We start from the raw sequence: 13297 nt of genomic DNA on the forward strand, positions 1-13297 counted from the left end.
GGATTGATTCATTGAGGAATCTAAATTGTGTCCATTTGACATGATAGCACAATCGGGTTGTCTGGTTTGTATTGCCTCGTTGGGTGATGAAGCGGCCGATGAAGGGTTGGCCTGGTTTTCTCTGAATAATGCTTCATCCTGTCATCATGCCAAATCATGAGGAAATTACAGGAATGAGAAAAATCCAACTTCTAAGTTTTTGACAATGAACGAAGACTTGGGATTGGATGGGACTTTTCTCTCTTAAATTTGGCTAATATGCCAATATGGTTCAGAGGAATCATGTCTCTGAGCTGTCTATATAATGAAAATCCATATTAATCCCAATAAGCTGATTTTTTTTTTTTTTCCCAATTACATATTGTCTCACTAGATTGGAATTTAGAAATACACATTGGATTGGTATATGAACATTCTGTTGATTAGGTGTTTCCTGGGAAGCTCACATTCTCTGTTTTAGTCTCTCTGCTGTAAGAAAATCTCTCTTTGAGGCATTTTCTACAATACTAGGAATGTATACAAACATTTGCTACTAATTAGAATGATTAATTATCTATAAAAGTGCATCAAGAGTAGAGACATTGTAGCTTGTATTTCAAGGATCAAAATTCAAATAAACATACAAGAGCATATAAATTACTTACCGAGTTGTCTGAATCTTCGGGTTTAGTACCAAAACCAAAGCAACAACAGAGATTACCCATAAGCTTTTCAAGTTTTTTTTTTCCTGCAGTTTAAAGATTTGCAAAGAAAACAAAACAAATTATTCATTGTTACTCAAAAGGGTTAAAGATTTAAGTTGCTAGCGATAATTCCCAGAACGAAAAACACTAACACTTTCAAGAACAAAAATTTCAATAGTACCAAAAACTACCAACCATATATACATATATATATATATATATATATATTGTAATTCAAAGAATGCAGATAATGTTTCGAATCAAATAAGCAAAAGAGAGTCTAAATATGTTGTGGGTTTCCTCATCCAAAACAAAAAAAAAAAAAAAAATTAAAAAAAAAAACAGAAAAAAACAAAAAAACAAAAAAACAAAAAACAAAAAAAAAAAAACCAGAAAATACAATCGAGAAAGAAAATATAGTGTTCGCACAAAACATCAACAACTAAGCTGAAAAACAAAAAAATAAAATAAAAATATAGTGATGGATGAAGAACCTGGCATTAATTAACAGAGAAAACACGACAAGTAAAGAAGCGAAGAAGATTACACTGTTTTTTTTTTTTTTTTTTCCTTTCTTTCTTTCTTCTAAAAATTCTGATAATTAATTCGGGTTTCCGTTTAGGAAAGTAAGAATTAAATCAGGAAAGCAAAAAGTAAGCAATATATATATATATATATATATATGACTCTTATAAATAAAAAGTGCAAAAAAATAATAATAAATAAAAGAAAAATTAAAAAAAATAAAGAAAGAAATTGAGTCAAAATAAATTCAAAGAGTTAGCGACCAGAGACTGGAAGCGAAATAGTTTATTTTGCGTAGGATTCTTCGCCAACAACATTTATAAAAGGATTGCGATCTTGTAGGACCCGCTTTTATATATATTGTGGATCCATAGCTGATTAGGAATGTTCTATACTGGGTTTGACTAGAATTGCCCAAGGTTTTGAGCGTTGACTAGCGCTTTTTTTTTTTTTTTTTTGGATTTGGAAAATAAAAAAATGAAAAAAATCTGGAGTTAATCTCTTTCTTGATAACAATATTATCAGAAGCTTCATCACTATCATCACCAATCTATTTGTAGCTGGAAATGATAATTACTTAATTAGTTTTATTTTTTAATCATTAAAATTACTCAAACCCATAATCTTGCATAATTAGTTGTACATTAATAAGTTTATTTTGATCATTTTTCTAAATTAAAATTTTGTTACATTATGTCAATGATTTTTTTTCCAACAAAATCTTATGTCAATGAAATTGAATATACAAGGTAAATAGCAACTCTTAGCATTTGTCATAATAATACACCAAAATTATATAGAATATATAGAGAGAGCAATTTTATGTTGAAAATATGTTTTTCCACAAAAAGTGGATATGTGTCAAATGATGAGTGTGTCATCTCAAATTAATAAATTAATATTTAAATTCTAATTTGACAAATACCAATTCTTTTTTTGGTAAAAAGACAAATACCAATTCTTAACACTTACAACATGCAATTTATATATATATATATATATATATCATAATGTAACTAAATGGGGAAAGTAGGGATTTAATATGGCAAATTTTTTTAAGAAATGACCTGTCCATTGTATTTTTATAATTAAAAAAATTTTGCCACATTAGATAAATAGATAAAGTTTAGAAAAAAAAAAATCTCCAAATGGTTATACTAAAAATCTTTGTCAAGATGATGTTATTAAAAAAAAATTAAAAAAATAGAAGATGTCAAAATAACCTTTTACATGTAAAAGGTCTCTTTTGTTTTTTATTTTTTCGAGCTTCCAATTTTTTCTTCATCTTCCTTGCTTGCACTACTCAAATTTCTTATTTTTCTTATTTATTTTTTATTTTTATCCCTGTAAAACAACATTTCTTGTTCTGAGGTATTACCCATCATAAATGAACATCATTGTCATTTTTGAATCCATCATAGATGAACCATACTCATCATGGATGAGAAAAAATAAAAAATGAAAAATAAAATATTACGCACCATGGAGATCTGGTTGGTGAAGAGGCATTAAGACACTTTCACAAATCAACCACCATAGTTTTTGCAATTAGTTTTCAACAAGAAGCTCAATACATATATATATATATATATATTGGAATATAGTGGCTGATTTTTATTTTATTTTTTTGGGGCACCTGGAGGGGTGTGCTAGACAGCTTTCTTTCCACTTCCTCTCTTCCTCTAAAAATTCCAAAAAACAAGCAATAAAAATAATCAAATAAAATAAAAAATAAATCACTTATATATTACACATAATCAATAAAATTTTATTTTAAACAAAATAATTGAAGGACAATTTTCAAGAGACATCATCTATTAAATAGACATTGTATCACATCAATATCAACATTTTCTAATCCTTATGTCATATAGACTACGATAATCTATTGGAGATATTCTCATAGAAAAGAATACATATATGACTCCTATATGTCAATCCAAATCATCTAAATGATGATACATCATTTTACATTTTTTTAGTCTTCTTAACAATAAAACCTAAATAGGAATCAAGCACATATGGGATCTACTACTAATTATTATTTATTATTGATTTAACTCTTTCAAAGGTGATTGAACAAACAAAAAAAAAGTTATGCATAAATGTGGTCATTGGAGCCATTCTTAAAAAGGAGAAATTGGCACTACTTAGTGAAATAGGTTCTTTTGGAATCAATTACAAACCATTTGCTAGAGGTTGTAGCAATCCAAATGATCCCACTACATCAGGACTCTTTTGAGGTTGCACAAATGCCGTTAATTTACATTCAGTAAGCACTAAAAAGGCTATTCATAATAAAAATGATAGAATTATTTCAAGTATTTCCTCTTGAACAACTATGTACGTTTGCAATTTCTATTCACTCATGATTTAGCCTGTTCGACTCAACCATGATATTTCACTCATGATTTGGCCTGCTCAAACTAATCATGATATCATGGCATATCCCTCTCCAATAAATCTCTTCCTAAGTCATCACCACATCAAAACTAGGGAAAAGCAATAACGTACTTTATTTTAGTTTAAACTTTTTGGATTTTATATAGCCATCTATAATATCCAATTTTGAAAAAATACTTGAAATTTTGAATCATTGATCGGGTTTGACCAATTGGATCGTTTATGGGCTCCAAATTTGACTTTTTATATTGTCAATGTTTTGGTTTGACCGACGATCCATTGTATAGAGCATGTTGATAATAGTTCTGGGAAGTTTTAAATATCACTTTTATATCGGTATACAAATCAGTCCCCATTTTTGTCTACAAGTGATCCAAAGCTCTCTATAAATATTGGAAAGCTTGTCCAACAGTGAATAAATTCTAAAATATCTATTTTATCCCCTAAATCCGAGAAACCTCTTTCCAAATCCACGGATCTGAATTGGGTTAACCCAAACCCATTTAACATCCAAATCGAATCATTGTTGTTTTCTCAAATTCCGACCATTATCTGTCTACATGCACTTGCCACACACATTGCCCACCTCAAATGACCTTGTTGGCAAGATTTCATGGCGATCCACCGTTGAACGCATCAAAATTGGTCATTTGAACCTTACGGCGATGCCGATGCGTTTTTCAATGGATTTGCCTAATTTCAAGCCGACCCATACATCCGCGGCCCTCCCTCCCCCCCCCCCCCCCCCCCCCCCCCCCCCCAATTAGAAGGTTTAATTTTGAAAATTTGAAAAATACAAATTTTGGATATTGAATCCTAGGACTCCGCAGTATAATTGGACCGCTTTGTATCCAATTTATATAATTTTATAGTTATAAAATTATTTTAAGATATTTGGTAATACAATATCTTTCATTTAATTATTGGAGCCTAAAAATTACTTTATTATATTACAATCACACGTAATGAGCCTAGAGGTGACCTTGCAAAGGAGCAGGAGTGAGCATCAATGGTATCTGTGAATGCATATATTTTTTAAATAATTTTGAGCATATTAGTGTTATCATTTTATATGATTTTTAATAAGATTTTGAATGGTTTTAAAATAATTGTGAGTTTATCCAAATTAACCAACTTTTAACAAGATTTACATAATATCAAGAATGAAATTACCAATTAAGTAATTGGTTATTTTAGAAAAATAGATTATGATCACAATTAATTATTTAAGTGATTTTCTATTTTTTTTTCTTTTACTTTATATTGGTTTTTTTTTTCTTTTTTTATACATTTAAAAAATATAAAAAAAAAGTTATTTGTAATTTAAAAATAATAAACTTAATTCTTTAAAGCTTGTTTCTTTTAAAGAAAATAAATTGGTTGAATTTAGTCATTACATATATACATTCTGTTCTAGCAAATATATATATAGATACATTCTATGGTTTGTAACTATTAATTAATCCTCTCTAATTTTTATAAAAATGGGGAGGATCCAAAATGATTCCTCATATTATTAATTATGTAATAATAGTTGCATCAAATGGTAAACATTGGGAATATGCCAAAATCAAATTTAAGGACACAAGAAGTTATAAAAACTATTATTGCATTAAAAAGTATTTTCAGCATCCATTTACACGAGTCTTCAAAAAATATTTATTTATCTTTTGAAGATGAAACAAACTTTCGTTATAAAACAAGCTTTATTTCCCTAAATTACACATCATAAATATGAGAAAAAAAATTGAAATAATAATATAGGGATTTTCTATAATTATTTTCTTAAAAATTTTCTAACATAAATATTTTTCTTATACTTTGGATTACTGGAGCTTCAGCAAATTCGAAAATTATATATTCATGCTGAAAAAGAAAAAAGAAAAAAATGAATATAGTATAGATATATCGTACAAAGATATTTTTATTATTATCTAGTCAGAAAAGCATCGTATGTAATATTTGACACAAAAGACGTTTTTAGTGACTTTATCAGAGTCATGAGTGGAGATTAGTAATTGTTGAATGCATATGATTTTTAAAAAATAAAATTACGAAAAGAAAAGACTTTTATTTTTTAATAGTTACCAAAAAAATTTATTTTTTTAAAAGTATAAAATCTTTTAGGCGTCATAATTAATTCCGTGTTTCCATCAAGAATACTATAGAATTGAATTGGACTTTCACTGACATTTTAGATTTTACAGTGACAGAACCACCGAAAACATATTTGGTACATATTAGCTAGTTGGGCCTCTGTCTCCCACCTTAGCATATGAATTAGGAAATGGCCTTTAAGCCCAAGTCCCGTTTTAGTGTTTTGGTACAATAAGACACAGCTTTCATTGGTCCCATTTTAGTTTCACTAATATTCCTATTCAATTTAAATAAACATATTAAAATATTATTAATTAATACATTTATATAATTTAAATATAAATAGATAAAATTTTAGATGAAAAAATATAATTAATAGTATCATATCATCTACTATATCATTTAATATATAAATTTGATAAATATTTTAATAACATTAACATTATTGTTTTAATTTTGGCAGCAAAGTTTCATTTATTAAAAATAAATTAACAATAACCACAATTTAATTTTACAAGGGATTTGTTTTCTAGTGCAATTGTACCATGCCATAAAGAAAAACCTATCAATTACTGATATATTCCATGGACAAGGGGAACCCAAAAATAAAAATAAAAATAAAAAAGATAAATGATGAGGGTAACCAAAGATAAGAAAAAGCCAAACAAAAAATACTTAAAAAAAATAATAAAAGCAATAAGTCAACCTCGTTTAAGTTAACTGCCTAATCATCATGCCATTTAATTACTTTCACAAATCCAATTGTTTTTTTGCTTTTAGGTTGGGAGTCAAATTGAAAGTCGGTAAAATCCCTTTTTGTACAAAGTTTTATTTTCTTGATAGACTTTGCATTGCATGGATATTTTTTTTGTTCAGCTAGTTTTCTAATCATTCCCAAACTTCTTGCTTTGCTCCCATCAAGAATTTCTAAAGCACAAATTGGTCCAAAATTATTTGGTTCATTCAAGCATCTTTTTTCTATCCCAAGAACTCTAACCTTGGATTCCAAAACTTTGAACCAAGATAAAAGGCACAAGGTTGGCACACAAAACAAAGGAATTCAGGACCGCATAAAACCAAGCTAGAAACTTCCCCTTCGACTTCGACCAACAGTTGTTTTTATCTGTTTATAATTATATGTACGAATGTAATTAACCACACTTCATGAGGTTAAGGATTACTATCACAACCTTTAAATTTGCTTAATTGGATCGTTACTTTATCTTTTGAAAGCAAATGTAAAAGGTTGATAAAGTATTCTATCTTAAAATTACAAAAGGGAGATTATGATACGAAAGACAGCCTATATATGCATTATATATATATATATATATATATATATATATATACTTTTTATAAAGTCAAGTTCATTTAAGGTTAATATAATAGTTTTAACCATATGATATCCTTTATTTGTTTTTAAATTCAAAGATTGAGATGTATAATTACATTATTGGACTAATATGAATTTAATAAAACACTAAACAAAATGAATCCATATAAAAAATCATTAATGAATTTTTTAATTTTAATTTTGAAGCATTGGAAGTGTTAATAAAAGAAATTTTAATAGTAATTAATCATGTCAACCGAATACGTGCTTAATTTTATGTCTATATCTAAGTTTATAACATTTTTATTTTATATTGAAAGTAATGGGATTCAAATTCATTATAATGCTAATGTAAGGAATATTTGTCTACCCTATATAGATATGTTACTGAGTAAAAAAGTCAGAGTTGAAGTAGCTAGTAATAACCATTGTTCTTTTTCTTCTCAAAAAATAAAAAATACAAACAAAAAAAAAAAAGTAGTACTAATCAAACGAAGTGGCCATTACGGGCTTTCACATTAATCATTTTTCTTTTGGCTGAATCAATTTGGTTGAAGTCAGTGAGGAATTGGACTTTATATTAGAAAAATATTAGGACATGGTTTCTGCTATGAAAGTTTCGTTAACACTTGCCCTACATAATCCTAAAAGTAAAATAAAATCTTCCTTAAATAAAATCTTTCCTTACATTTTTTTTTTTGTTTTTTTTGAAATAACTCTTGCCTTACATTATTAACATCATTTTATACCAATGTTTTTAACTTGCAGGATTGAGTTTTTCTTCATCAATCCTTCAAAAATCCAGTTTTTCATTTTCCCCTCTAGAGAAGCATGATTAGATTTGTGTTGTGTGTTCAGATTTTGATTACTATCAAAGAAAATGATGAGTTGGTTGCGTTTAAACCACGCTAATTATACACTATAGGGGAAAAAAAATACTAATCCTTCATAAAGTTTTTATTTGCTTATCTGAATTTCAATCCTAGATTAATCATTGTTCTAAGATGGTTGCCAGCACAACCAAATATATATATATAGATAAAAACCCAAAAGTATATAAATTATATAACCTCACCTAACATGGCAGCCCACTGGGAATGTAATTTAATTGGCTGTGGTTGATAGACTTATGTCTGAGTATGATTAATTAAAACAAAAGCAAAAGAAAAAATAAATTAAAAATTAAAAATTAAAATGAAAATGTCTTATATTGATAAAAAGGCCAGCGGCACATATTCTTCATATTCCTCACTCTAATTCAAGAAAATCTATGGTATTATTCACCAAAGAAAGAGAAGGGGGGGGGGGGGGGGGGAACTATGGTATTGCCACAGTGTATACTCCAATATTATCCTTCACGTTTAGTATAATTATAGATATTACTCTTAATTTTAGTATAATTCTATTTACTTCTCTTGCTGTTAAGTTTTTTCCATTAAATTTAATGGAAAATGAATAATAAAATAATTTTAAATTAAAAATGTGGGTTTTATATTTGAGATGACATTGAAAAAGGCTTGGGCAATGTGCAGAAGAAGTTTCTAGCCTTCACTATATGGGTTTTTTTTTTCTTTTTCTTCTTTTTAGCATTAAAAAAGGTGGGTTTTTTTTCCTCTTTTTTATTTTTATTTTTTAACTCTCAATGGACGGGCTTTACCCAGATCTTGGCCTTTACCTAAATCGACCCTCGTCGTCTACATCCAGTCGCCTGGATCCCCCTTCCTCTTTTGTGGCATGGTCACCATTTCTCATCCCTCTGCCGTCCTCACTCTCTCCTGGCCGAATCCTGGTGGTCAGTTCCAACTCAATGCCGATGTTGTCCCGCTCTCAACAAAGTTCGGGGTCTCCGTAGAGGATTTGACCACTCTACCATCCCTGGATGTGGCCTGAAGAAGAGGATCAAGAGGTTGGCGATGAAGGTGGGAGAGAACTTGTTCAATTTCATGTAGTCGTTTTTGTGGGGTTGATGGGAGCAAATTGGTGGTTCCTTTGGATATTTTGGATAGATAGCTCAAGAAGTTTTAGGAGAGAGCCAAACCGAATAGAGCGAGAAGTGGGGTTGAGCGAACCTATTGAATTTCACGTTCTGTGGGGTTGAGCGAGAAGTTGGTGGGTGAAGAGTGAGCATGCCGAATAGAGCTTACCTCTAGCACCAGGCTTTCTCCCCAACCATTGTTCCAACATTTTTTAAAATTTTAATAATTTTTTACCCCCGACAGTTACATCAACTAATGGAACAAAGATATTAATGTCATTACAATATGCCAAGTAGGAAAAAAAATAAATCACTCCTCCGTAAGAGTGATGATTGAAATTTTACAAACTTTAAAGTCTATTTTATATTTTTCCTTCATATGAGAGGGTCTGGTTAGAATTTTCCCTATCATAAAACATACAGTATTCTATTGCATACTCTCGGAATATTTTTTTTTTTTTTCCATCAATTCTGAACATGGAGACCCAAAAAAAAAAAAAAAAAAAAAAAAAAAGGGGACAATGGTGTTGAAATCAATGGCCCTAGCATATAGGTAGGTAGAGAAAGAGAGGAAGGAAAAAGAAAAAGAGGTTAATCTTCCATTGTTCCATTGCATTTACTACAAAAGAACAAATAATCTGTTATGTGGTATTATGAGAAATAAAAAAGCTGCATGTTTACTTCGGTTGATTAGGTTAAGATGCCAAAAATATTGGTCTGAAGAAACTTGGCCCTACAGCTTCATGACAAACACGTTGAGTAATGAAAAAATTGCCCCAAAAAAAAAAAGTGACATCATTACACAACCAAAAAAAGAAAAAGGCAAGGCAGAAAAAATAAGCATATGGCCCAGCTCAACAATGTCTAGAAATTTGTTTCAGCCAAAGGCAAAGGGCCTAAATATTGATCTTCTCTCTCTCTCTCTCTCTCTCTCTCTCTCTCTCTCTCTCTCTTTCTCTTATGTATGCTCATTATTAATAATTTGGGTGTCAGTCTCTCAATTTCTAAGATCCATTAGAGAGGAAATGGGAAAAATAGGTACCAAATTGCCAAGTTTCTGTCTTAACAGGATTAGACCTCATGTTCGAGTTCGTTCTCCACCAATACAAGCCAAATTTGATCCAAATTCCTCTCAAACTGACCAAAAAACCCAGATTTCTAACGTTGTGAAGGAAGAGAAAGCTGGTGGTGGTGATCATGGAGAAACTAAACCTTTTGCAATTGGAAGGAAAATCATGATCGTTGTTGATTCAAGCTTTGAAGCTAAAGGAGCTATTCAATGGGCACTCTCTCATACTGTTCAGAGCCAAGACAAACTTATTCTTCTACATGTAACTAGAACTACTTCTAAACAAGGTTAGAATAGTTTTTTCATAGTTCTTATTTTTTACATTTTTTCTAAACCAGACCTTCAAAACAGAGAAAAACAGAGCTTATGTATAGCTTAAACCATTCGTAAAAAAAACACAGGTGAAGAAGAGCTTAGCAAAGAAACGGCTCCAAGAGCTTATGAAATTGTTCACTCTCTGCGGAATATGTGTCAGACAAAGAGACCAGAGGTGGGTAATAATTCTCCATTAAATCCAATCAAAGTTTCAATCTTTAAATTACCAGTACTGCCATTCTTTTTTCCTTTTTGGCATTCTAACAAATCCAATTATCCAAATCCAAAGCTTTTTCTCTTTGATCATGTAATTTTTTTCTTTTCTATTCGTTACAATTGTGGTCTTGCTTTGTGGTATAGGTAGAGACTGAGGTTTCAGTGGTGGATGGGAAAGAAAAAGGACCAAGAATAGTAGAAGAAGCAAGAAAGCAAGGGGTTTCATTGCTGGTTTTGGGTCAGAAAAAACGATCCACAACTTGGCGGCTTCTGATGATTTGGGCAGGAAATAGGGCTGCTGCTGGTGGAATGGTGGAGTATTGTATACAGAATGCAAGCTGCATGGCAATTGCAGTGAGGAGGAAAAGCAAGAAACTAGGAGGATATTTGATCACCACAAAACGACAGAAAGATTTCTGGCTCTTGGCCTAAAAATAAAAATAATAATAGGGTAATTTTGATTTTTATATATTTATATAAATTTAATTTTATGGGATGGGGCTTTGTGAAAATGGGAGAGAAAGGGAGTCTAACCAGCTTACTATGTTTAAAAAAACAAATTAAAAAAAAAAAGTGTAATGTGGTGTTCTTTATTTTTTCTTTTTTTGTGTATTGTCCTGTAAATTAATAAAGCATATTGAAGAATGAGTAGGGGTTTTTATGAATGATAAAAAGTGCTTTAATGTCATTATTTGGGCCGTAGGGTATTTGTTTGCTAGGGGAGACAATGGAGGGGTCAGTCAAGAGGAGGACCCCTAATTGAAGGGTATTTTTTTTCCTTTGTGGACAATGGCTCAAGGAGGGCACATGGTCCTTGAAAACTTTTCTATTTTTTGTGGGAATACAACCTAGTTTAGGACATGGTGAGGGACACATAATAAATAAAAGCCTACCTGAAACAGTCACACTATGGAAATGTCTCTTTAGAGACACCCCAAACATACTTTCAGATGACTCTAACTTCTAGTTTTTGGGTTTTCACCCCCAATTATACGATTAAAAAAATGGATACAACACATATACAATATATATATTGTTAATAAATATAAATATTTGATATGTTAATTTTGTTTGTAAAAGCAAAAAAAAAAAAAAAGAAAAACCCCGAAATCTAAAGTGCAGGTAAAAGCCAAGGGTTAAAGTCTAGTTAAAGAAAGTATATCTATCTTTATTTTTGTCTTGTTGGTTATCCAAATGGTAAAAATTAGTTGGTATCATGGCCTGGTCTACCCATCTTATCTTTTTGCCCCTTCTTTATCTTTGTATCTTTATCAAAAGCAAAGAAGGGAAAAAAAAATATTATCACAGAACCTTCATATACATCATATATTTCTCTTCATTTAATTATTAGTTTCCAAAATAAACAGGTTGGTACTGATTTAAATAGGGAATCAACTTTTTCAAGCCAATAATGACACTAAAAAGAAATAAACAATAAACAACAATAATAATAAGAATTATAAAAACTCTCACAAGGAGTAAGCATTTCAGCAAAAGGAGGGAAATAAGAATATAAAGCCATCCAAAAACATTACAAGAGAAGGTAGCAGGTTGTTTGAATTCTGACTTGCGAGATTGTTTGATTGAGATTCTTCGGTTAGATTAGACAGATTATGCTAGTTAGGTTTTTGTGGGGCTGTTTTGGATAGAAAGTGGAAAACACATAGTGTTTGGTTGTTAGGACATTATTTAGAGCAAGAGAGGTTATTATCTTTCAAGGACAATCCAATAGTAAAGTGGTGAAATTCATTATTTTTTTTAAATAGAAGTTTAAAGATTTGTTTAGAATGTTGGACTGTATTAGATTGTATCCGACTATTTTAAATTTAATTTAACAAAAAATAATTCAGTCTAATAAGATATAATTTGAATCTCTGTATAAGATTTGAAATACAAAACAAAATGTAACTATCTTTTCTTTGTTGATTGATGGGGCAAAAAAAAAAAAAAAAAAGTCCAAAATGAAGGAAGAAGCTGCACAAAACAGAGTGTTTGGATTCGTGTTTAAAAGAGATCATTTTTACAAGTGCATGCGGCACACCCAAGATTAATTTTGTGCATAATCTTTTCATACTACTTCCCCTTATGGAATTCTGATGATGTGACTATAAAATGAAAAAACAAAGCCATCAAATCTTCATTCAGTGTTTAATATACACTTATCAAGGTGCTAACAAATAGATGGGATTGTAGCGTCTTTGAAATTCTAATCAAGAAGGCAGAAATTCAAATATCATCGTTATCTGAGTTGGAAACTTGGCCATATATATATATATATGGAATTATAAACATAAATCTGCTTAGGTTATCTGGTAGATCACCTTGGAGTGGGGCATAGGAGAGACTCACTGAATCCCAAGCAAATTTTAAAGTTTGATCATGCTTTATGCAAAGAAAGTATTTTAGGTAGCAGCTTTTTGGCAGAGTAAGGGGGTGATGTTGGAGTGGTCTGGTATGCTAGCGGATGTTCTGTCAACTTCTTTGGGTCCAATACTTGTCGTTGTGTTGCTGAAACTGAAAAAGGAAAAGAAGTACTTGTCTTAGACTTATATATATAGTTCATCTATTCATCCAAATATACATTTATATATATATATATTTATATATTTTACCATTTACTATTATTTAGTTCACAAACATTGCAGTAGGCAATAAATAATAGTGGTGCAACAAGTCAAAGT

The 13297-nt window shown here is 30.2% G+C and overlaps 1 protein-coding gene across 2 annotated transcripts; it reads left to right on the plus strand.

The window, feature by feature from the left end:
• The first annotated feature begins 9818 nt into the window (after nucleotides 1–9818).
• LOC107429078 (universal stress protein PHOS32) lies at nucleotides 9819–11290 on the plus strand. 2 transcript variants are annotated; one of them, XM_060813609.1, is made up of 3 exons: nucleotides 9819–10372; nucleotides 10487–10579; nucleotides 10761–10903. In XM_060813609.1, exons 1-3 carry the CDS (start codon nucleotides 9877–9879, stop codon nucleotides 10769–10771), a joined length of 600 nt encoding a protein of 199 aa, XP_060669592.1. In that variant the 5' UTR covers nucleotides 9819–9876; the 3' UTR covers nucleotides 10772–10903. The 2 variants fall into 2 exon arrangements, with proteins under 2 accessions (XP_060669592.1, XP_015895214.2); XM_016039728.4 differs by having other exon boundaries at nucleotides 9883–10372; nucleotides 10487–10575; nucleotides 10761–11290.
• The last annotated feature ends 2007 nt before the right edge of the window (nucleotides 11291–13297 follow it).

The sequence above is a fragment of the Ziziphus jujuba genome, chromosome 12, assembly GCF_031755915.1.
Source record: "Ziziphus jujuba cultivar Dongzao chromosome 12, ASM3175591v1".
Lineage (NCBI taxonomy): Eukaryota > Viridiplantae > Streptophyta > Magnoliopsida > Rosales > Rhamnaceae > Ziziphus > Ziziphus jujuba.